At 36.5% G+C, this 21,413-nt stretch overlaps 1 protein-coding gene across 3 annotated transcripts; it reads left to right on the top strand.

The window, feature by feature from the left end:
• The first annotated feature begins 1,271 nt into the window (after nt 1–1,271).
• HERC4 (HECT and RLD domain containing E3 ubiquitin protein ligase 4) lies at nt 1,272–20,438 on the top strand. Of its 3 annotated transcripts, XM_072424500.1 has the most exons (22): nt 1,272–1,288; nt 3,129–3,350; nt 4,411–4,502; nt 4,972–5,102; nt 6,353–6,513; nt 6,586–6,662; nt 7,370–7,494; nt 8,366–8,425; nt 9,206–9,317; nt 9,758–9,947; nt 11,027–11,199; nt 11,562–11,681; nt 12,111–12,134; nt 12,596–12,694; nt 13,622–13,789; nt 13,867–14,010; nt 14,517–14,683; nt 15,045–15,111; nt 16,435–16,517; nt 18,608–18,791; nt 19,346–19,448; nt 19,944–20,438. In XM_072424500.1, the coding sequence occupies exons 1-22, from the start codon at nt 1,273–1,275 to the stop codon at nt 20,150–20,152; spliced, it is 2,727 nt and encodes a 908-aa protein (XP_072280601.1). In that variant the 5' UTR covers nt 1,272; the 3' UTR covers nt 20,153–20,438. The 3 variants fall into 3 exon arrangements, with proteins under 3 accessions (XP_072280601.1, XP_072280602.1, XP_072280603.1); XM_072424501.1 differs by lacking the exon at nt 12,111–12,134; XM_072424502.1 differs by lacking the exons at nt 1,272–1,288; nt 6,353–6,513 and having other exon boundaries at nt 3,212–3,350.
• Nucleotides 20,439–21,413: the final 975 nt, after the last annotated feature.

Below are 21,413 nucleotides of genomic sequence, written 5' to 3'. Positions count from 1 at the left end.
ACTTTTGGTACAGAAATCTAGACCTCAGTGTAACGCTCAGGTGGTTAAGCTGGGTGCACCACCCGGCACTTTTCTCCACCCACCCAGCTGTTTTTGGGGGTTACTAAAGAGTTTGGTCACAATACAGGGGCTGGCACCCACCTACAATTTCTTCCCACCTGGCTTAAAAAAAATTCTGGGTTGAGCACTGTCTGTACACAACATTTGAATACTGCAGTTTTTTATTTGTTTACTGTTTATATATTTAAAAAAAAAACGTATTGAAACCGAAAGTGTATCCTCTCCAGCCATGAAGAGAATTAATAAATCAGGCCCTATGACTAATATAGTAGTGTTGGATCGGAACTTGGAATGTTAACATTTTGATTTAGGCAGTCAGCAGGCAGACTTATTTATACTCAAGTATATACACTTGTTTATACTCAAATGTATATGGTTTCCCTTACTTAGCGATTGTTATTAAACAAGCTAATACTAACCATACAATATTTATTAATTTTGATTATTGCAATTATCTAATAAATCAGAAAAGTACTTTCCTAACCATCATTTTCAGTCTGATTGGGCAGTCCTTTTTTTTTTTTTTTTTTTTTTTTTTTTTAATATACATTTTTTATGAAAATGTATAGAACCATTGTAATATAGATTTAATACTGAATAAGCCATTAGTAGAGGATTGATTTGTGTGCTGACAGGTAAAACAATTTATATATAATTATGAGAAGTTCCTATAGTATTACTTTGTCTTATGTAAATACATTAGTGGGGTATCGTTAAGAGGAGAAGCAGTTGAAAAACCTGAAGCGTTTCCTATTCTCTCTAATGTCTCTTGTAATTGCTTTGTAAATGTCCTTTAAGTGGAACAAAACCTTCCTGGCAGGTCCTTTATTGTAGAAGGCACTGTCCATTCTGCAATAAAATAACCTTATTTGCCTTGCAATTTTTTATTTGTGATCGCCTGTCCTCGCTCTGCCGTGGGTACCGCCATCTTCACCCGATCCTCTTCCATGTGTCGGGTCTTTGGCCATCTTGATTGCCCGGGCTGGAATGACAAAGCTTTTGCACATGACCTGGCATACCCAGGCATCCTACGTTGGGCTGTGCATTTGCAGCCTATTTCAAGAAGATTGCATACAGGTAGGTAAGAATATTTCTTTGCAGAAGGGACATCGCCTATTGCTTCTGCAGTAAAGATCCTGCCTGTTTGTAATCTTTCAATGTGGGACCATAGCTCCATCCTTTAATGCTTGACAGATCTAAAAATCTCACTCAATGGCTCTCTCCAGAGGTAATGAGTTACACACAACTATATAGTCTTTGCTATTGTTTTAAAAATCTACTAAATATTTATTTTTCACCAAAATGCCACTATAAGCCATGGTATTGTTCTTCTTTCTACTGTAATTCATCTAAATTCAATCAGAGTTTAAAAATTGGCAAAAGTGGTTTTCTTAAATTTGCGTTTAGTATGAAATGTATAAAGTTTCCTTTGAATATTTTTTTCTGTCTCCCTTCAGCAATAAAGGAACCTGACAGAAATTTTATATTTTAGTGGTTTTATTGAAAGCTTAAAAGAATAACAACATAGATAATTAAAACCACACAGCAGATATGTTCATAGGAGTTCAACAAAGATGGTAGACCATAAAAACATGGCTCTCTCCACCCCAAAAGGCAATAATTACCAGGTCTAAACTGTACAATAATAAAAACTTTTCTGTAATATAAGTCTATAAACAGTAATAGGTAGGGATCATCATATGACACATTGGAGGAGCTTGGTAGATGAGAACAAATCAAACATAACCAGAATTGAGACAAGGCTGGCATACCACAGGAATGGAAAGGGAAACAAAGGAACAAGAAAGACAGTTTACACTTGGCATGGTAGATAGCTATACTAGAAGTCTTCTAGAATTTGACTATAGTGAAACAAGCCACTAGGAGTATTTATTGGGGATGGGTGAATCAATTTTATTAAATAAAGCACTTACACACATCCTGGAAAGGTTTACCTGAGCAATAGAAAAGATAAGGTTGTACGTTCTGGCCTAGAATTTACTCACTTTGGGGCAGTGCCACCAAATATGAACAAGCATACTCTTATGACCACAGCCACAGAAGCAAAGTGAGGAGGCCTGTGTGTCAAATTTGGCAATATGCTCTAAATCCATATACCAAAGTAATATTGTGCCGTTGGCCTCAATTTTCGATGTGTTGGTGAGATTTTAAAATGTGGTTAGCTACACTCCGTTCTCTGCCTTCTAAATCCGATGCAAATCAGTCTCCCACAGGTCCATGTAAGAGTTTTCTGGGGGTTGCAGACAGTCTGGTACGTTATGGATGTTTGACCTTTGATCATCTTAATCAATTTGCTCTCAATAGGGTAGGCCCATATCGAGGGGACGGCAATCAATCTAAGTTTAGAACTAATAAACACAGAAATCTGACTGTATCAGAGGAATTCTCCCAAGGGAAATTTCCATTTTTTAACCAAAAATTGGAAATCTGTGATGTCTTATGACCTTATAAAATCCACAGTTTCATCGAAGCCATTGTTTCCCCAACATTGAAATTGATCTTGGTGCATTCTGGATGTGAAATCAGATTGGTGTCAAGGGGGCATGGAGAGAACCTATGACACTCCTAGATTGTTGTCTGTCCCAAATTGAGAACAATTGGGACAAAGCAGGGGCAATGTATGAGGGGCTTCAATCTGGGAGTTGTGCATATTAGGGCTTTAGTAGAGACGGGGGAGCAGGAGAGCTCTTCTATGTCAGTCCGCTGGGGTTTTTTGTGTTGCTTAGTGATACTGAGAATGTAGTACTCCCAATCCCAGCAGTGATTTAAGTGTGTAAAGTGTTGCTTTATTAATCCTTTGCTTCTTGTTTTTATAAATAAACTTTCACAATATGTTTCTGGAGGGCCAGGAGATTGCTCTGAGGAAATTGGATAGGGAATGCGCTAAGTAAATATATAACTGTGTATCTATTGGTATTTTTATCATCCAGGATTTTTGCTTGAACAATGGTTAACCAGAACATTTCAATGTTTTAAGTTTTAAACTTTTATAAATAGCCCAGATGTTTGTATAGAAATACATCATGCATTATGTGCTTGCTTTACAGAAAGTGAAATCTTTGTATGGGGAGCAAACAGATACGGTCAACTTGGTCTGGGCTATGAACAGAAGAATGTAAGTGCACCCAGACCCTTAAAATCTTTATCAGGGATCCCATTTCACCAGATTGCTGCTGGTGGTGCCCACAGCTTTGCACTAACACTTTCAGGTGCGGTTTTTGGCTGGGGGCGGAACAAATTTGGTCAGCTTGGCCTTAACGATGAGAATGGTAAGAAACTATTATCATACTAAATATTTACAATATTAAACTTTTTTTTTTTTTATATAGCTTTTTCTTGTAATGTAATAGTTGGCATATTTAGGACATTGTTTATGTTAGGGTTTATTAGAGCTTAGATGAAAATGTATTCAAACTATTGGTGAATGTGTGACAACTTTCATTATTACCCATAGCAATTGTATAGAGGTCACCTGTCATTGTTTATGTGCAGGTTAAAAAGAAAATGAATACACATATGTGATAAGTTGCTAGGTATAACATTTTACTTTGCTTTAATGTATATGTGTCAGTGCAAGAATTCCTAAATTTGGCCTTGCATTTGTTGGCTTCTTCAGCTACTATTGTTGCACCCTGGCTCTGCAGTTTCCTGTTAAAAACCCTTAGGGAACACCTTTGTTATATTCATAATATATTCATTTATATTCCAACTCCATGTTGTGGGAAATATGAAAAATCTGCATTTGTTTTTAACGTTGCAATATAACATACGTTTAGCTTATTGGATGTGTAAGTTGTTTAGTATAGCCTCTAACCTGTAGGCACTGTTTGAGTGGAGATCTAATTGTTTTCTGTTCATATTTGATGAAAAATTGGATAACATATTGGGCCTGATTTAGTAAAGCTCTCCAAGGCTGGAGAGGATACACTTTCATCGGTGAAGCTGAGTGAACCAGCAAACCTGGAATGGATTTCTTAAAGGCCATTTGCTATTTGTTAGTCAATGTTTTCAATCCTGGACCAGATCTATTCCAGGTTTGCTGGATCAGCAAGCTTCATTGATGAAAGTGTATCCTCTCCAGCCTTGGAAAGCTTTAATAGATCAGGCCCAATATGTACAAGAATTGAAATGGTCTATTTGTAGCTGATCAAAGAAGTTGCTTGTTTGCTTTTCTATTCATAAAAAAAAAAAAATGTGTTTAATCAATTATAGCGATTGTCCAGTTTAGGTCTTATATGTGAATCCCGTGGTAGTATTTGGAATTTCATAAGTTCGTAATAATTATTAGCAGTTTTTTGGTGAATTAGGAATGTCTGTCTCTTTCTGCAGACAGGTATGTCCCATGTCTTCTCAAATCACTTCGCTCCCAAAAGATTGTATATATCTGCTGTGGAGAAGATCACACTGCTGCACTTACTAAGGTATGGTAAGCAACAAGCTAACTTTTGCATATAGTAGAATATAAACAAAGATTTTTTTTTTTGTCTCTAAATGGAATTCCGAAGGGGAATTAGTATAGCTACCTCTCCTTTTTCCAGCTGATAGGTCTACTAAGTTTGGCTGCTGTCTTTGAAACCCCCCCATGTCCATCCACAGTGTCTGCCTTGTCCCCTCTGCTGCCACCATCATTTGGCCTGGGTGCTGCTCCCACCACTGATATTCAGCCTCTGTCACTTTTATTATATCAACAGCCTCTGTCACTTTTAATATATCAACAGGCTTTAAATTTAAATAAATCTATTTTCCTGCCACTAAAATGGGTTTAAATTCAAATGTGAACTGTAGCTCAGCATTGTATATTGAAGTTGTAAAATTTGGTATTAATTTTGTATTTGTATAATCAATCACATTACTTACAGATAGTTAAGATACAAATATTTTTTTTTAAAGGAGGGCGGTGTATTCACCTTTGGAGCTGGAGGATATGGACAACTTGGCCACAATTCAACAAATCATGAAATTAACCCTAGGAAAGTGTTTGAGCTTATGGGCAGCATTGTCACACAGATTTCATGTGGCAGGTAAATGCTTTGAAAACCGTTTTAATATTACCTATTTGAACATGATTTAATTACATTTAATTATTAGAAATACGAGTTTGGATAATTTTTTTAAACATTTGACTAATATACCAGAAATGTGTATGAAAAGACTACTCATTCACTATGGGACATTATCCATGGATGTACATGAGATGATTCCTTTCGATTCGATTCGATTACTCTGTCCGGGTAAACTCTGTTACATTGTTTGCTAGTCAAGTCTGTTTCTGGGATTGGTATGGTCATATACATTTTACTTCCAGCAAAAGGTGTATTCAAGTTGAGTGCACTGACAAACGATAGATATCTAATCCCACAATAAGCAAATTTCCTCTTACAATATGGGTCAGCCAAGAGACCCCTCCCAAATGTTTACCCTAATGTTAGTGCAATTGATATGGTTGGGTTTTTCTTGGTTCCTGTTAAACTAAAAAGTATCATAATAAAGATAGTACTTCTACAATAGTATTGGCTTTGTGATCAGCTTTTTGCTGGTTAGTAAACAAATTCAAATGAAATTATTTATTATAAAAGATTCATTTTTAGTTTTCCTCTTAACAGAAGTATGAACTTGCCATCTGCTGGTAGCAAGGAAAGGAAGCCCTGTTCCTGCTCTGTATTGTTCTAGTTGGTTGGGATTTTGCACAGAATATGATGTCCCCATGTTACAGGACTGGGAGGTCACTGTGGAGGGGGGTGGGTGAAGTTTATGCTAATTCATACCTGGAAGTACCAAATTTTCTTAACTCCATGGGGTTGAACATCAGAGTAGTGAAGGAAAGATCATGTTCTTTTGGGGAATGTGCATTAAAATAAAAATACCATGCATGCACACAGTTAGTTTTACTTTGGGATAATGCTCATCCCCACCATCTATAATTTCCTATTAAAAAATGTTCACACCTCATAAATGGCATGCAGGGTGGCCATGCTTAGTATTGGTAGTGCCATTTTTCCCCTTTGTATGGCTTTCACAGATGTAATATTAACAGATGTAGAGAACTCTCCTCCCTGTACAGAATGTTCATACTTTACTACAGCCATACTACCCTGTATAAATGAATGGCACAGGAAAGATTCAAATTGTGTCATTTGTTAGCAGAAATGATTTACGTTTTGAATTTAGTTTGGTGTGATGGATGGATTGTGAAACCTTCTTCAATTGTTGGACTTACTTGAGACTTACTTGGAAAGTCCATTGTAACATATACCATTTTCTCCCTCCAAAGACAACACACATTAGCTTTTGTTCCTTCTTTCGGGCGGATCTACTCTTTTGGACTAGGCGGCAATGGACAGTTAGGAACTGGGTCTACGTGCAATAGAAAAAGTCCATTCACTGTTAAAGGAAACTTGCTATGCCATAGTGATTACTCCCAGCTTCCTCAGAGTAAGTTCAATATTTGATGTAAATTTTGCTTTGTGTTTTTCCGCTGCCTTATTACCTTGTTTTATGTTTTAGATGAGGAAGGGTATTACTGTGTGAAGAAGATTTACTCTGGTGGAGACCAAAGTTTTGCACATTATTTTCATACAAAGGTAAGTGGTTGTTGCTTCTTTGATTGGTTATTTTATATGTAAAGGATATGTTATCTGGTTTTAAATTGTTCACTGAGAACATTGGATTGATGTTGCTGATTTGGTGCTATGCTAAATGCAGCATACATAAGTTTCTATATAGTGCAAATGTGGCAAAAAATAAATACACACTGTAACAAAAAGTAATTTGCAAGCCATATATTTGTACTGATTCTCTAACAATATCACCATCTTCGTGGCTGCTAAATCAGGAGTACCTGCCAAGAATTGATTCAGCTAAAGAAAGCTAAAGCAAGGAATACAAAAAGGCAAATAATATGACATCCTACAGCAGAAAATTCAACTTTTTAAGGAAGGCACTAATGCTGTGTCCATAACTTACTGGTATTTGATCACCATTTTACATATTGTATGGGTTCATAATCTTAGTTCTACCTGCTTGTTGTAGACACCCACTGTACAGAGCCATTTAAGGCATGTTCAGATTAGCAGTAAAAACATGATGTTAGACATATTTTTTCATGCAATGATCTTGATGTGATGAGCCAGATCAGAATTTAATATAAAAGATGTAATATATATTTGTGTGTCTTTTATTTCCTACTACTTGGTCACTCAAGTCTAGGGCCCTTTTTTGTGTATGATTCTGATTTTTACAAGCTATCTGTAGCTAGCTTGTAATAAATGTTGAAGTTTCTTATTTTTAGAACTGCCTTCCTCCAGATGATTTCAGAATCTCTAACCATTCCAGACATATATGGACCATAAATGAAGCGCTTATCCAGAGGTGGCGGACTTACTCGTCTGGAAGGCTTCCACCAGATATAGTCAAGTAAGGTTTTTCTTTCTGGACATGTTTCTGTTGAAATGAAGATTTGTTGCCCACTGCAATGTGGTGGATAATCTGTTAAACGTACCTGATGTGGAACGCCTTATTCTTATTTTATGGATTCGAATTGATGTAGGAATGTACTTTTTTTTCCACTTTACAAATCTGCATTTTTGTTCATTTAGATTCAGAGAATAATAAGTTATGTTGCTTCTATTAAATTATGACGTTTAATATTTAATAACATTATTATTAATAATATTAATAATTTATATGTCGCTAACATATTACGCAGCGCCTTCCTCTATATGACACGACTTGTTACACTCCCCTTCTTTAAACACCCACCATATCTGCACCTCTATTTTCTCACCACTCTTCATTTGTTCACCCCCTTTTCCCATCAACTATCATGCCTTCATTCCACCTTCTCTTACCACCTACACTGTCTGCCTCACACCTAAACCCCCTTCTCTTGCCACCAACGTAGCCTGTACCCCTGCTTTCCTTTACCATCCACTGCACTTTATTCCCCTTTTCTTTTTCTACCCACTTAGTCATCATCCCTCCTTCTCACCCCTCTTTTACCTTCCCTTTTCTTTGCCTACCTCCCACCCCTGTCTTTTACCACCTACCTCCACTCTGTTTAATTGCAAGCTCCAAACCTACTTTACTTCTCCCTTAACCCCAACCTAGCCCATTCTGGAATGGGCACACTTAGTGTGTGTATGTAAATCAGCGATTTTATGTGCAATTCTTGCTTTGTCTCTGACATTTTCTCTGCAACCATGTTTGTTTAAATTCAGCCATGTCTTTTGATTTGTTTTATCAGTATATTATAATTCAGTATATTATTTATGTTTTGTTTTGACAGTGAAATCGACAAAGTGTTTTCATTCGCTGCCTGTCTGAATGGAAGCTTTTTGTCTACCAGGTAAATGCCATGTATGTCTCTCTTTGCCTGTTGATACATTTCAAATGTGTAATATGTGCAGTTATCTTGAAAGTTGCTGATGCTGAATATTATTAGAGAAGCCATGTACATAATTTATTGCGTGTGTGGCCTTTGAGTTAAAAAAATAAATTTACTGCTAATTTATTAATAAATTTACTAGTAAAGAAATGGGAAAAAAGGTAACCATAAAAAAAGAAAGTACCAGGCAGTAGAAAGATGTTTACTTTTTGGCATCACTACAAGGGCTGGTCTACAAGTATGGTAACATTACTGAATTGGCTAATTTTACCCCCAACACTTCTGTCAGCTTCGGATGGGAAAAGTAACTTTTATTGCAGAGTTAGAGCTAGGAGTACATTAACATCTTTATCATTCTTTGAAGTTTGGCTTGCCAAGCCTCTCTTTAGAATCTTTATTTGCCTGCACCTAGTCGCCACACAAACACATCCCAAACCTCATTGACTTAAATAGAATGTCAGCAGGTCAGAGAGATGCAGGTGGGTTTCTGTTCAAGGCAACATTTACTGTACACCTTTCATTTTGCAAGTTAATTTTTATTATGATAACAGTAGGGGGAATAGGTTGTAAATAGGTTATCTATCTGTGATAGGACCACTGTGTTGCAGCAGTGCAAAGTGCAGTAACCCATTGCAACAAATTCAAAATCTTGTGCTTAGTGTATGGTTCACTGAAATTTGAGTTCTTGACATTTTTTTTGTTTTGTCTGTGTTCCATCATTTACACTGATTTCTTTTGCAGCAATAATGATCATTATAGAACATGTGCTAAATTCTCAGGGATAGATATGAATTCTGCAAGACTTCTCTTTCACAAGCTGCTGGATTCAGCACAGCCACAAATCGTACAACAGGTTAGAATCAACAAAATGTCACTTCATTACGTAAAACACAATGGGCTAAGCTAATAGATGGACTATTAGAGTCTGTCATTTTCTCTAGATTGTACCCAGAGGTCATTGTCCGCATGTGTCGGTTAACTGGGCAAGTCATGTATTATAAATTTGCACACCTAAATGCAAGTTTAAAATAAATATTCCACTCTGTTTTAGTATAGGCTGACAAATGCATAAAAATGTTTAAAAAATGTACATGATTACATTTTGTTATGCTTGACACAATCTTTTACTGCTTTCTTTTAGCAGTGTGTGGACTTGGTTAGTCCTGACAAACATTTATTAGATTTTGTGGAGACACTTGTTATCCATGGTCTTGGAAATCTGATTGTCTTCTGAGCACTAATTTATTGTTTTTAACTTTATGAAACTTAACATTGCTCCTTTTTACTATTTAGGTGGCTGCCAGCTTAGAAAAAAATCTTATACCAAACCTAACAAGTTCACCTCCAGACATTGAAGCTTTAAGATTGTACCTCACATTGCCAGAGTGTCCTCTCATGAGCGATCCCAACAACTTTTTCTCTTTAGCAGTGCCATTTGGAACAGCAATTATTAGCCTTGAGAAAGCACCCTTGAAAGTTCTTGGTAAGTGTAAAAGATTAGATGTAATGCCTGACTTACTACTCTCATAAAAAGGGAAACCCATTCTGTGGGAAATATGGGATGTACTACTGCTGATTTAGTGCATTTATACATTTTTACTTTTGTGGCTGAATGCCATTCTTTCGGTGGCCAATCACCACCCACTCACCTTATGGTTGCTGGCAAGAAATCACCAGGAGACAACAAGCCAGCTTTCTCACTCACTAGTGAGACCAATGGGGGTGGCTGCTTTCTTGCTGGCTCCGTTCTAGCTGCCGGGGAGGTATAGATTCTGCAAGCGAGGTAAATGAAATGTTTTCCTTTGTGACGTTACACTGCAATGTATCACTGGTGGCAGTGTCAATCATGTGACATCCTAATGGCTCTTGTAAGTCAGTGAAAATATAATGGATTGAAATTTATGATACTAGAAAAGTTCTTGAAACTGTCTGAGAGAAGTCAAATGTTTTTTTTATTCATGAGTGTTTAATGGATTGATTAGCTCTCTCAGTGATATATAGTACGCGCCCCTTTTCAGTCACTTCATTTGTAAAACATACTACATATATTTATCTTTCTAGTGATGGAAGTTTATGGAAAAGCTGCAACTTTTTACAGCTCTTCAAATTCTGCAAGTAATCCAAGTGTGTTATTGACCTGTTCCCCTATAGCTCTCTGTGTTTTCTTCTGCCAGTTGTTAAGTCAGTAGAGAAAGTACAGGCCTACAGGAAAAACCACAGACCGTGTAGTGCGAAACAGGCATTGCACCCAACTGACTAGTCAAATACTTGTAAAGGGCAGCAAGGAGAGATGAGGCTTTCAAGCTTTATGGTTTTCAAGCAAGAAAGTAACCTATGCCAATGGTCATTTTAAGCCCTTTTTCACTCCATGTGACCTATGTATAAAGGGAGGTTAATGTAGCTGTGTGGTCAGGAAAATTAGCCAAGTTGAGCATCCAGAAAAAAGCCTGAACCTGAATAAAATACTAATATCATTCCTTATTGTAAAGGTAATTCATTCTAAAACATATAGCCATTTGTTCTTTGTGGTAAGTGTGTAATATGTATGGTTTCTTTTTACAGAAAACTGGTGGTCTGCACTCGAACACCCTGGGTTCATGCGACTAGTACAACTCTTTAAAGATGTCGTTTTACATCTCTTGAAACTAACAAAAATTGGAATTCCATTTGCAGAAAGAAGAATGTTTAACACATTTCTAAATACAGCCTTTAAAATTTTGGAGATTTTGCATAGGGTATGTGTCTACGCATATTTATATAATATACATATATAGTTGTATAGGTATAATTTAAGTTAAGGCCCCCCTTAAATTTCTATATAAAATTCATACAAAGCAACACGTGCATAACCCTTTACCCTAAAGACCCCTGACACTAACCCTCCTTGTAAACCTTACCTTCCCTGTAACTCCATGAGCTCTATTTATAAAACAGGGAATCTGACATTCCCTCAAACATTCCCTGGTGGGAATGTATCCTAAATGTATCCTCTTGTCTGCGTACTCGCCAAATTTTCCTGCATTGAACACTTACCATTCCTGCCACAAAATTATACCATTATTCAATATGTTGTTGGCATATTGTTATTTATCCTTAGGTAAATGAGAAGTCAGCACAGATCATTCCCTACAGTAAATTCTACATTCATGAAATACAAGACTTTATTGATATTCGGAATGATTATGTGAACTGGATCCAGCAACGAGCACTTGGTGTGGTAAGTGCATTGCCTCCAATTTTACTGTGTATTGCTTGTATTTTGTTTTTACACAGCTAATGCCCTTATGTGAATTTTTGAAAAATAGGCATTCCTAGTTGGTAAGACAATTAGATTTGTTATTGATTTGCAGCCTGGCTGCATTATAGTAATGCATGGTGAGTGTTCGATTGAAAGAATTTTCATAAGCACTAATTTGCATTACAATAGTATATCACTGGTGAAACATGAAGACAAACACAATATTGGGAAAGGGGTTTTAATGCTTTGACTAATGTAGTTAATTTTTGTGTGTGATAGTAATAGTGCACAAAGTTTGGGTCTAGATTTAGATGTTTTGTGTAATTTTTAATTATAGTTGGCATGCGTGTAAATTGCACTGGGAACTTGGGTACTAACGAACACTTTCCCCCTACTGCATTTTCTCAGGATGTAAACCAGGGATTACCAGAGGTAAGAATGGGCCTTTCTTCTCGTATTTTTCACCTTCCATATACATGCAACCAATGCTCCTCAGCATCATTTGCACCAGAAACATGTCACATGCTAGTATTGTATCATTTACCCTGTCAGCTACATTATAACATTACCTATTAAGGTGATAATAGGTAATGTCCAACATAGGACATTCTTTCACAAGACATCATGCCTTGCCTGTTTTTACCCATGAAGAGTTGTACTAAAGTTGTTTAGCAGATATGTTCTCTTGTTTTTCCAGTACACTATTGGTGGTTTGGTATTGGAGTCAAATTGCTGCATGTCTCTAATTGTTGTCTGGGAAAGGAATTTAAGCATGCTGAGCAGCTGTATATATTTTTCTTCATGGTCTATTTTCTTTCCCATTTACAAAGTATATACAGTACCCGGAGAGACAATTTGTTATGGTCACTACTCTGTTCTCTTTTATTTTACAGGGGCCAGATGGTTCTCTCACCATTTGCACATATCCTTTTGTGTTTGATGCACAAGCCAAAACAACATTGCTACAGACCGATGCCTTCTTACAAATGCAGGTAGGATATTACAGCTGAAAAGAGAAATGTTTGAAAGGAAAAATGTGGTACCATTATCAAAAAAATTACCTGGCTGTTATGCTAGCAAAGAGAGTCTGGTTGCATAAGGCAAACGTTGGTTGAAGAAAAGTTAATTTGTTTAGGTAGCTGGGTAGAACTGTGGCCTCCCATAACTTGTTTACCTCTGCACTTACCATTTTCTCTTGCACAAGTTCCACAAACACTTGTGGATTCTGGCAGTTCAGATCATCTAATGCTGCATCCTATGATGACATTGTAACAATGCTGGAATTTTTATGAAATAGGAGCACGTATGCTGTACCTGCCATCCAAATTGTCACCTGTTTTACAAGCCTGTAGCTTGACAGTCAGCACCTGACCAGACAAAGTCCTCTGTTTTTTTTCTGTCCTGGTACATTTATGAAATGGATAGAGGTGGACTTGGTTTAGTTAGATTTGATAAAGGAAAGCTAATAACTTTGAACAACTATTTGATTAGCTTTGAACAATTTTAGACAAGGATGGATTGTAACTTTCTGCACAAACAAATGTGAACTGGAGAGTTGAGATCTTTTACTCCCAGATCTTTACGCATTATTTACCTAGTGCTACTGATAATGAATAGGATAGGTAATGGTAATTATAGTAAATATATGTGTTATAAATAGGCAGTGGTGTCCCCAACACATAGGGATAGTAGGTGGAGCCTGCATATTCTTTCCCGAACAAAATGATCTAATCAATTAAAATAATGTTCCTGGCACGTTAATCATAGGAAAAAAGAGTCCAGGACTAGCATTGTTAAAGCACTTCAAGCACTGGATTACCTTTGGTGACACATACAAATGTTATTACCGCCCATACATGCGGAGTTGCAGGTAATTCAAAGATGGCAATATCTAACCAATTCCATTCATGTCTTATTAGATGGCTGTTGACCAAGCCCACAGACAGAATATTTCATCCATGTTTCTTCCAGTGGTTGAGTCTGTGGATCCATGTCTTATTTTAATCGTACGCAGAGACAATATAGTGGGAGATGCCATGGAAGTGTTAAGAAAAACAAAGAATATTGACTACAAGAAGCCATTAAAGGTAACGTTGAAGCCTATATTTTTAAAACATACATTATTACTGTATATTATATTCTGACCCTTTTATGCTTGCTTTAGGTCATTTTTGTAGGTGAGGAGGCTGTCGATGCTGGTGGTGTCCGCAAAGAGTTTTTCTTGCTTATTATGAGGGAACTTCTGGATCCAAAGTATGGAATGTTTCGTTACTATGAAGATTCAAGACTTATCTGGTTTTCTGACCAGGTACAGAAATATCTAGACGTTTTTTGTTTTGATGATCTATACATGAATAGATCTTTACTGGATAGATCTGTACGTGTATGTATTTATTGTGAATATTTGTTGTAGGTTTATCGGTTTTCAAGCTATACAGACAGGCTCCAGCTTGATTCAATTGTGCTTTCACCCACTTTTAGATGGCTTCTTTTACAAAGGTGCTCCTACATATTCCTGTTGGCCAGTAAAACCAGGGCAGAGAATCCAAAACTCATTGCTACAAGGAAGTGTCCCTGGACCCAACCCTAAACCAACCTTGGATTTGAGGGCATCTAAAAGCATAACTGATGTTTGTAATGTACTGCAGGAGCCTGTTAGGGTAGACAGTTTAATGCATTTTTTAAATATGTGTTATGGAAACCTTCTTTTGTATGTTCATCTTTGTAATGATTTTTTATTAGGCATAATAAACCCTGGTGTAACAGAAGAAAAAACAGAATTCATTATATAATCTAGTTTTGTTTTTGTTGCAGACCTTTGAAGATAGCGATTTGTTCCACCTCATCGGTGTTGTTTGCGGTTTAGCTATTTACAACTTTACAATTGTTGATCTTCATTTTCCACTGGCCTTGTACAAAAAACTGCTGAAAAAGAAACCTACACTGGATGATCTAAAAGAACTATCCCCAGATGTTGGAAGGTAAGTAAGAACAACTCTTTCAATCCATAAAGTCAGGTTTTATTGACTTTAACTTCTGTTTGACTTATGCTATATACGGTGAACAGTATACAGTTCTGTTAGCAACTTTACTAATATTTTTGTGTCTGGCTGAATTGAGCATTTGTCAGTGGTAGATATAGATCATGGCTTATATGTTATGGTGCTTGGAATGCAACAGCGAAGAACAGCCAATCAGTTATGATGTAGTGGTCCAAATATCAACCCAGTCACCCCTAGCTGTGAAGGCATTTAACATAACCCAAGTTGTTATTTGTTTGTCATAAGATGTGCATGATTTTGAACCTTAGTAAGCACGTTTTCACATTTTTGTGTATTTCAGGAGCTTGCAGCAGCTGTTGGACTATACGGAAGATGACATTGAAGAGACATTTTTTCTTAACTTTACAGTACGCATCCACTGAGTACATAATTAGCTAAAAGATCTTATAACTATTTTTTTATTGTAATTATTTAGTTTCTCCTTTTGTGATTATTGTGTAATTTGTACACATCTCATAGTTACATCTGTCACACAATAATCAACTTTAACCTGTAGTATTTGTTCATGAGCATGTTTTTATCTGTTCTAGAAAGGTCTTAAATTATATTGGTTTTATTACTTGAAATAGCAATCAAATTATTCAGTTAACAATGATTCTGGGTCCACTGTGCAATACTTTTAGAATGACAAGACACCTAAAAGAAATTTTATTTATTTATTCATCTACCATTATAGTATATTTTCATTTATTCATCTACCATTATAGTATATTTTCATTTATTCATCTACCATTATAGTATATTTTCAGCCCTTTCCAGAATTAAAGCTCACTGTCTTTTTACATTTGCACATAGTTACATTTTGCAAAGCTTTAAGACCTGAAATGTTACTGGTGTCTACATTATGGTTTTGGGCTTTTCCTGACTATAACCATATGTGAGATTCACTGTCTTCCTACAATACCAGCATTCTTTCCAGCAGCTTTTATCTGGGTGCACCACCCGGAACTTTTCAGTAACTACTTGGCTGTTTTTGGTTGGTTACTGAAAATTTAAGTCACAGTACAGTGACACTGGGCAGTTGGGGCATAATAGAAAGATACAAGGAAAATGACACATACAAAAGATGGTGGCCATTAGAAAGTTGGAACAAAATTCCAACAAAAATCTGGGGTAGTAGAAAGCTGAGAAAATTATAAGTGTTACTGGATTCCTTTGGCAACAACAACTGGGAAGACTGGGCTTCTTCCCACCCACTGTAGGGGAGAATACTGAATGCCAATAATAATTTTTTTTTGAAGAGTAGTCATGGATGATGTAATTGTGTGCCAAGTGTGTATGTTGCTTTTTTGTTTTGTGTCCTAAAACCAATATAGATGGTAGGTCGTGTGTCTGATGGTTATTATTGTTTACTAGTATTTTTATAGCAAATTGGTATATTGTACAGCGCTTCACAAAGTCCATAGCCTAATGTCCTTACCATAGTCATATGTCATTACCACAGTCTAAGGTCAAACATGGGGGAAGCATGCAAACACTGTCGGAGCATGCAAACTCCATGCAGATAGTGTTCTAGCCGAGATTTGAACTTCAGACCTATCACTGCAAAGGGCAGAGTTCATCTTTAGTCTCAATCATAGGAACAGTACAAATCTGTTTTTTTTTAATCCAAATATTAAGACAGTTTTAGTAGTCTATACATTGTAGAACTTTGTTCTTCTGTCAAACAGATCACTGTGGACAATTTTGGGACAACAGTGGTCAGAGAGCTGATTCCAAATGGTGCTGAGACACCTGTAGACAAGACAAACAGGTACGTTTTAAAAGTTTTAAAGTATATCTGTGTGACATGAAGTATGTTATGGATAATAGGGATATTAAATTATAATAAACCAAGTGACTCCCCCTCATCTCTGGCACTTTTACTTGTGAATGGGTTTTTTTCAGTTAATCATTTTGTGTTGTGTATCAGGGTGATCAGTGACTTTATCAGTCAGTAACCATAACCTCACCCTAAGTTGTATGTGTGAGTTTTGTTTTGCTAGTGGATGACTTTTCAGTTAGCGTTTTAGAGCAAACACAAGAGCAGACCTTCCTGACATTCAAATATTCCATATATACCAAGCTACATATTAGATCCATATGTCTAATATCTATAAATGTAACTCAGAGCACATCTGCCTATGTTTGACAGGGATTTACATTATCTTTCATTTACCATCTATGTAACAAATTTGATTGATGGTAATTAACTCCTATGAACATCATGAAGACCTAGTGAAAGGATTTTTTATTTTTTTACAAAGCCCTCAGATTCAATGTGATGAAAGAAGGACTTAATGACTGCAGTCTTGTTCACAGCCCTCAAAGTAACCAGTGATATCACCTTTACAAAATGAAGGTACTTGTCCAGTGTGCAGAGGTCACAGCTGACAGATATGCCAGCAATGCTAACCACTCATGACTGCTGCCTAAAAATACATACAGACAGTCAGGCAAAGTCCTTAGATTTGTAATGCTGGGAGCTGATGACAGACCTATAAATACCAGTGTGAACAAATAGCCTTTGTTCGTTAATTAACAGGTCTGAGTGCTGAAGATCTTTGGTTTTTAGTCATGGGTTTGAACCAGATTCTCTAGAAGAAAACACTTGTACAAGCTGTACTTGCTGTTCTGAGTATGCTGGATAATGCCACAACAATAGATACCATGAGTGGCAAGGTTTTGCACAATGCCAAGGGAACAGGGGCACTTAAATAGGTCCCAATTCCCCAGTCAAGTTATAAGCTTTGTATTGGCCACCCCCTAGTGGATTCTGCCTGGACAATCTTAAATGCATCAATAATAAATAAATTATATAATATATATGTATATAATTAATAGTAAATTATAATAAAGATCACACATAGACATTTTCCTAATTTTTAATCCTCATACTGACCAGTGGACATGATTCTTGGTGTAAAACCTGCAGAATCAATTTAGATAAGAAACTTCCTGGTCACTGAACAGTAGGCATCTCCAGACACCTTTACACTAAGCTACGTACACACTTCCAATTATTATCGTCGGAAAACGAACGACGAACGTTCCTGCACGATATATACGAACGATCGTATAGCACCGATCCTGCACATAGAGGTAACGACACGATCGTTCGTAGATATTGTACACACAATAGATACGATCGTTTAAGCGATAGAGGAACTATGTGCAAGACAGGAAAGTGAACGGACGTTCGTTCATCACGCATGCTCTGAACATGGACGATCAACGAACGACCGTACACACGAACGATGTTCAACGATCGTCGTCCAATCCGATCCGCCGGTCCGGTCGTTCGTTTCCAACGAGTTTCCTCGTTCGTCGGGGTCGTTGGTTACTTTTTTACTAACGATTTTTTGTCCAATCGATCGTTCGTCGTTCGATTGGAACGATAAAAATTGGAAGTGTGTACGCACCTTTAGGTTCTTCTCTTTTAGAGCCTCTTGGGAATAATCATTAACTGGTATGATCAATATCTGTGGCTGGCCCCCATCCTACCACCCACCATGATTACTGGTCACTTAATAAAATCCTTGTTAACTCTAGTGCTTGTAGTACCAGGAAGCCCTTTACAAGACAATGAAATATGTATGGTACTCATGCACACATCTTGTTTAAGTATTATATCTGCAGTGGATAAACTGTGCTCGAAAACTGCTTGAATACTACTTTTTGTTCCAAAATGGTTCTTATCCTGGAGTGAAAACTTTAAAGAATGAACCCATGTATCTAAAAAGAAAAATATACCACGGGCTAGGACTATGGAGACAATGCAATGTGTATAGTGAATTTTTCTCTCTATTGTAAAGGATTTGCAATATATAAGATGTTTATTTTACATTGTTTGTTAATTCACAGGCAAGAATTTGTTGATGCCTATGTGGACTACATCTTCAATCAATCTGTGGCTTCCTTATTCGATGCATTTTTTGCAGGTTTCCATAAAGTATGTGGAGGCAAAGTTCTAGAACTCTTTCAGCCTAATGAACTGCAGGCAATGGTGATTGGCAACACAAACTACGACTGGAAGGAGCTGGAGAAGGTCAGGAAACCAAAACATTTTTTTTTTATAAGATCTTAGAATTAATTCCACTGACTGTTTCTGAAATTCTATGCAGCTTGAATTTACTAATCTTGTATGACCTTTCCTTTTGCAAAAGTGGGGAAGTAAATTGGTTAATCAAGTGCATTACTTTTAATTCCCTATTTATGCAATATAAGTAAGTGCAAAAAAAATAAAAATTTACGCTTCAAAAATGTATTATAATGTTTTACCAAAAAAAACTAGGGGAGTTTGTTTTTCATCAAAAGCCGGCTCCTTCTTTTAGCAGAATTTGGAAGAACATTTTGTGACTTCTAGCTGCACAGAAAATTCATATCATGTAAATTATTAATTAACATACCATATTTTATTCTTAAGCAATGCAACATAGTACTTTGGGCAGTTTTGTGAAACATGGCTCCGATATCTGGGACAAAAGTTTAACACAACCATAAAGTTTTCTTTAGATGTCTGGTATTTCAGTTTGAATGCATTCTCAGATTAACATTCAAAATTCAACATTAAACCATTGTTTCAAATTTTGTTCTATTCAGCATACAGAATATAAAGGGGAGTATTGGAAAGGTCATCCGACCATTAAAATCTTCTGGGAAGTTTTCCACGAGCTGTCCCTGGAAAAGAAAAAACAGTTCTTATGTGAGTATTGTTTACACTTTTACACTCTTTTCTTCTTGTACATATTTCCTGTATGACCAATTATTGTGGGTGGTCTGATGCCAGTTACACTTAGATCAATGTTGCTCTGAAGATACACCTTTGTTCATACTGCTGACATAAAGAGGTCAGATGATAACGTGTGCGGGCCTGCACATTATTCTGCAGTCATATTTACTACAGCTTGACCAGCAAGGTAAACAAACAGCCCAGAGGCAGTTGTTACTTTGGCAAGTGCTTTGAAGTTTGTCCTTTGTATATTTACACTTTTTTCTTCTATTTTTGGATTGACTAGTTGCAGCAATCTGCTCTGTCCTGTGTTTTAAATTCTTGGATATCTAGATAGGAGAAAATTTGAGTGAGCAGTATTACTATAAGTATAAACTGGAGAAAAGAAAATGAATCTCCTATCCTTAGCAATGTATTTTTATTGATTCCTGTTCCCTTGTTCTTGTTTTTTAATCTTTCTTTTATCAGTGTTTGTAACTGGAAGTGATCGAATTCCAATTCTTGGCATGAAAAGTTTAAAACTTATAATCCAGCCAACAGGAGGAGGAGAAGATTTCCTGCCTGTCGCTCACACCTGCTTCAATCTGTTGGACCTTCCCAAATACACCAGCGAAGAGGTGCTGAGAAGCAAACTAATTCAAGCCATTGACCATTATGAAGGTTTTAACCTTGTGTGAAGAACTAGTATTAAAGGCTTTTCCTCCTTGATTGTTTGCAGCCTCCTAATAACTGAGCCAGCCAAAAGTAAATTTAACATTCTGTTTTTACTATTAACAAAACAGGAAATATGTACAGGCTGTGTTAGTGAAACACGGCAACGATTCATTGTATATAACCATAAGTGATACTTTGTTCCCATAAGTTAGACTTCAGTTTTCTCACCAATCATTATTTCAAACTTTATTTTAAGCTATACAAGCCTTATAAAGTATTCTGTGGAAAATAAACAAAGTTTTTACAGTACACGTTGGTAATTCTGTAGTAACTTGTTTTGTTTTTCTTTTCTTTTAAATATATTTTGTGACTATTTTGATATTTTGACAGGATATTTATACTGGGTAAAAATAAATACTCTGAACAAATGGTAAGGAGCATCTAAAAATATGAGAACATACTGAGCACTAATTGACTAACGGGTGCATTTGGTAGAGGAGGATACAATATATAGGTAATTGCACCATAGTTAACCATATTCAATGAATTATGTAAACCACATGAATCAAAAAAGCATCACTCTGAGAATATGCTAATGGGACCAGTAACCAATTTAACTTTTTACATCAGTCTTCTAGGTATCATACCCATAAAAAGAATAATATTTACCTAAACAGAAAGAAAAAGGAGAAAGAACTGACAGTGTCAAGAAAAGAAAAAGGTAGATAGTGGAAGGTGGAGACCATTGGTCGGGAAAGTGGAGCAAGTTTAAAACTTCAAACCAATACTTGTCTTCATTTCAAACTAAAGATGGTTAGTAAACACTGATCAAAAGTCTGGGGATAAATGCTTAATCTAGGTTTCCCTTATTTCAAAAACGTCCGTATAGGATCATATAAGATAGCTGACTGCTTTTTATTTATGAGATACCAGGGCAGCTTACGCCTAACATGCATGTACATTTTTTTACAATCAGCATTACATATCACAGGAATCTAAACTGCTCATACCGCAGTCTTAAGAAATGTGCTGTACACATGTGGCAATGTAGAGAGAGAGAGAATAAAAGTTGAACTAAAAAGACAGGAAAATAACACAGCATAGCAACAAGTGCACCGCTCCAACTTTTCTTGAGCTGCCCCAACTCTCTGGTATTGACTTCCTTCCTCTCCTATTCCTTTCTCCTACTTTATGCTGCTTTCTATAGAGCACTCAAAACTTTTACTACTACTACTTCCCAACACAATACCCACCTCCTAAATTATAAACTCTTGGGGGCAGGCT

This window comes from Pyxicephalus adspersus, chromosome 10 (assembly GCF_032062135.1).
Source record: "Pyxicephalus adspersus chromosome 10, UCB_Pads_2.0, whole genome shotgun sequence".
Lineage (NCBI taxonomy): Eukaryota > Metazoa > Chordata > Amphibia > Anura > Pyxicephalidae > Pyxicephalus > Pyxicephalus adspersus.
The sequence above is the reverse complement of the archived record's forward strand: the minus strand, read 5'-3'. Positions and strand labels throughout refer to the sequence as shown.

Coding starts and splice junctions, on each gene's coding strand:
- HERC4 (XM_072424500.1), top strand. Junction 16,518..18,607: donor CCTGTAGACAAGACAAACAG/GTACGTTTTAAA, acceptor GTTAATTCACAG/GCAAGAATTTGTTGATGCCT. Junction 19,449..19,943: donor AAAGAAAAAACAGTTCTTAT/GTGAGTATTGTT, acceptor TTCTTTTATCAG/TGTTTGTAACTGGAAGTGAT.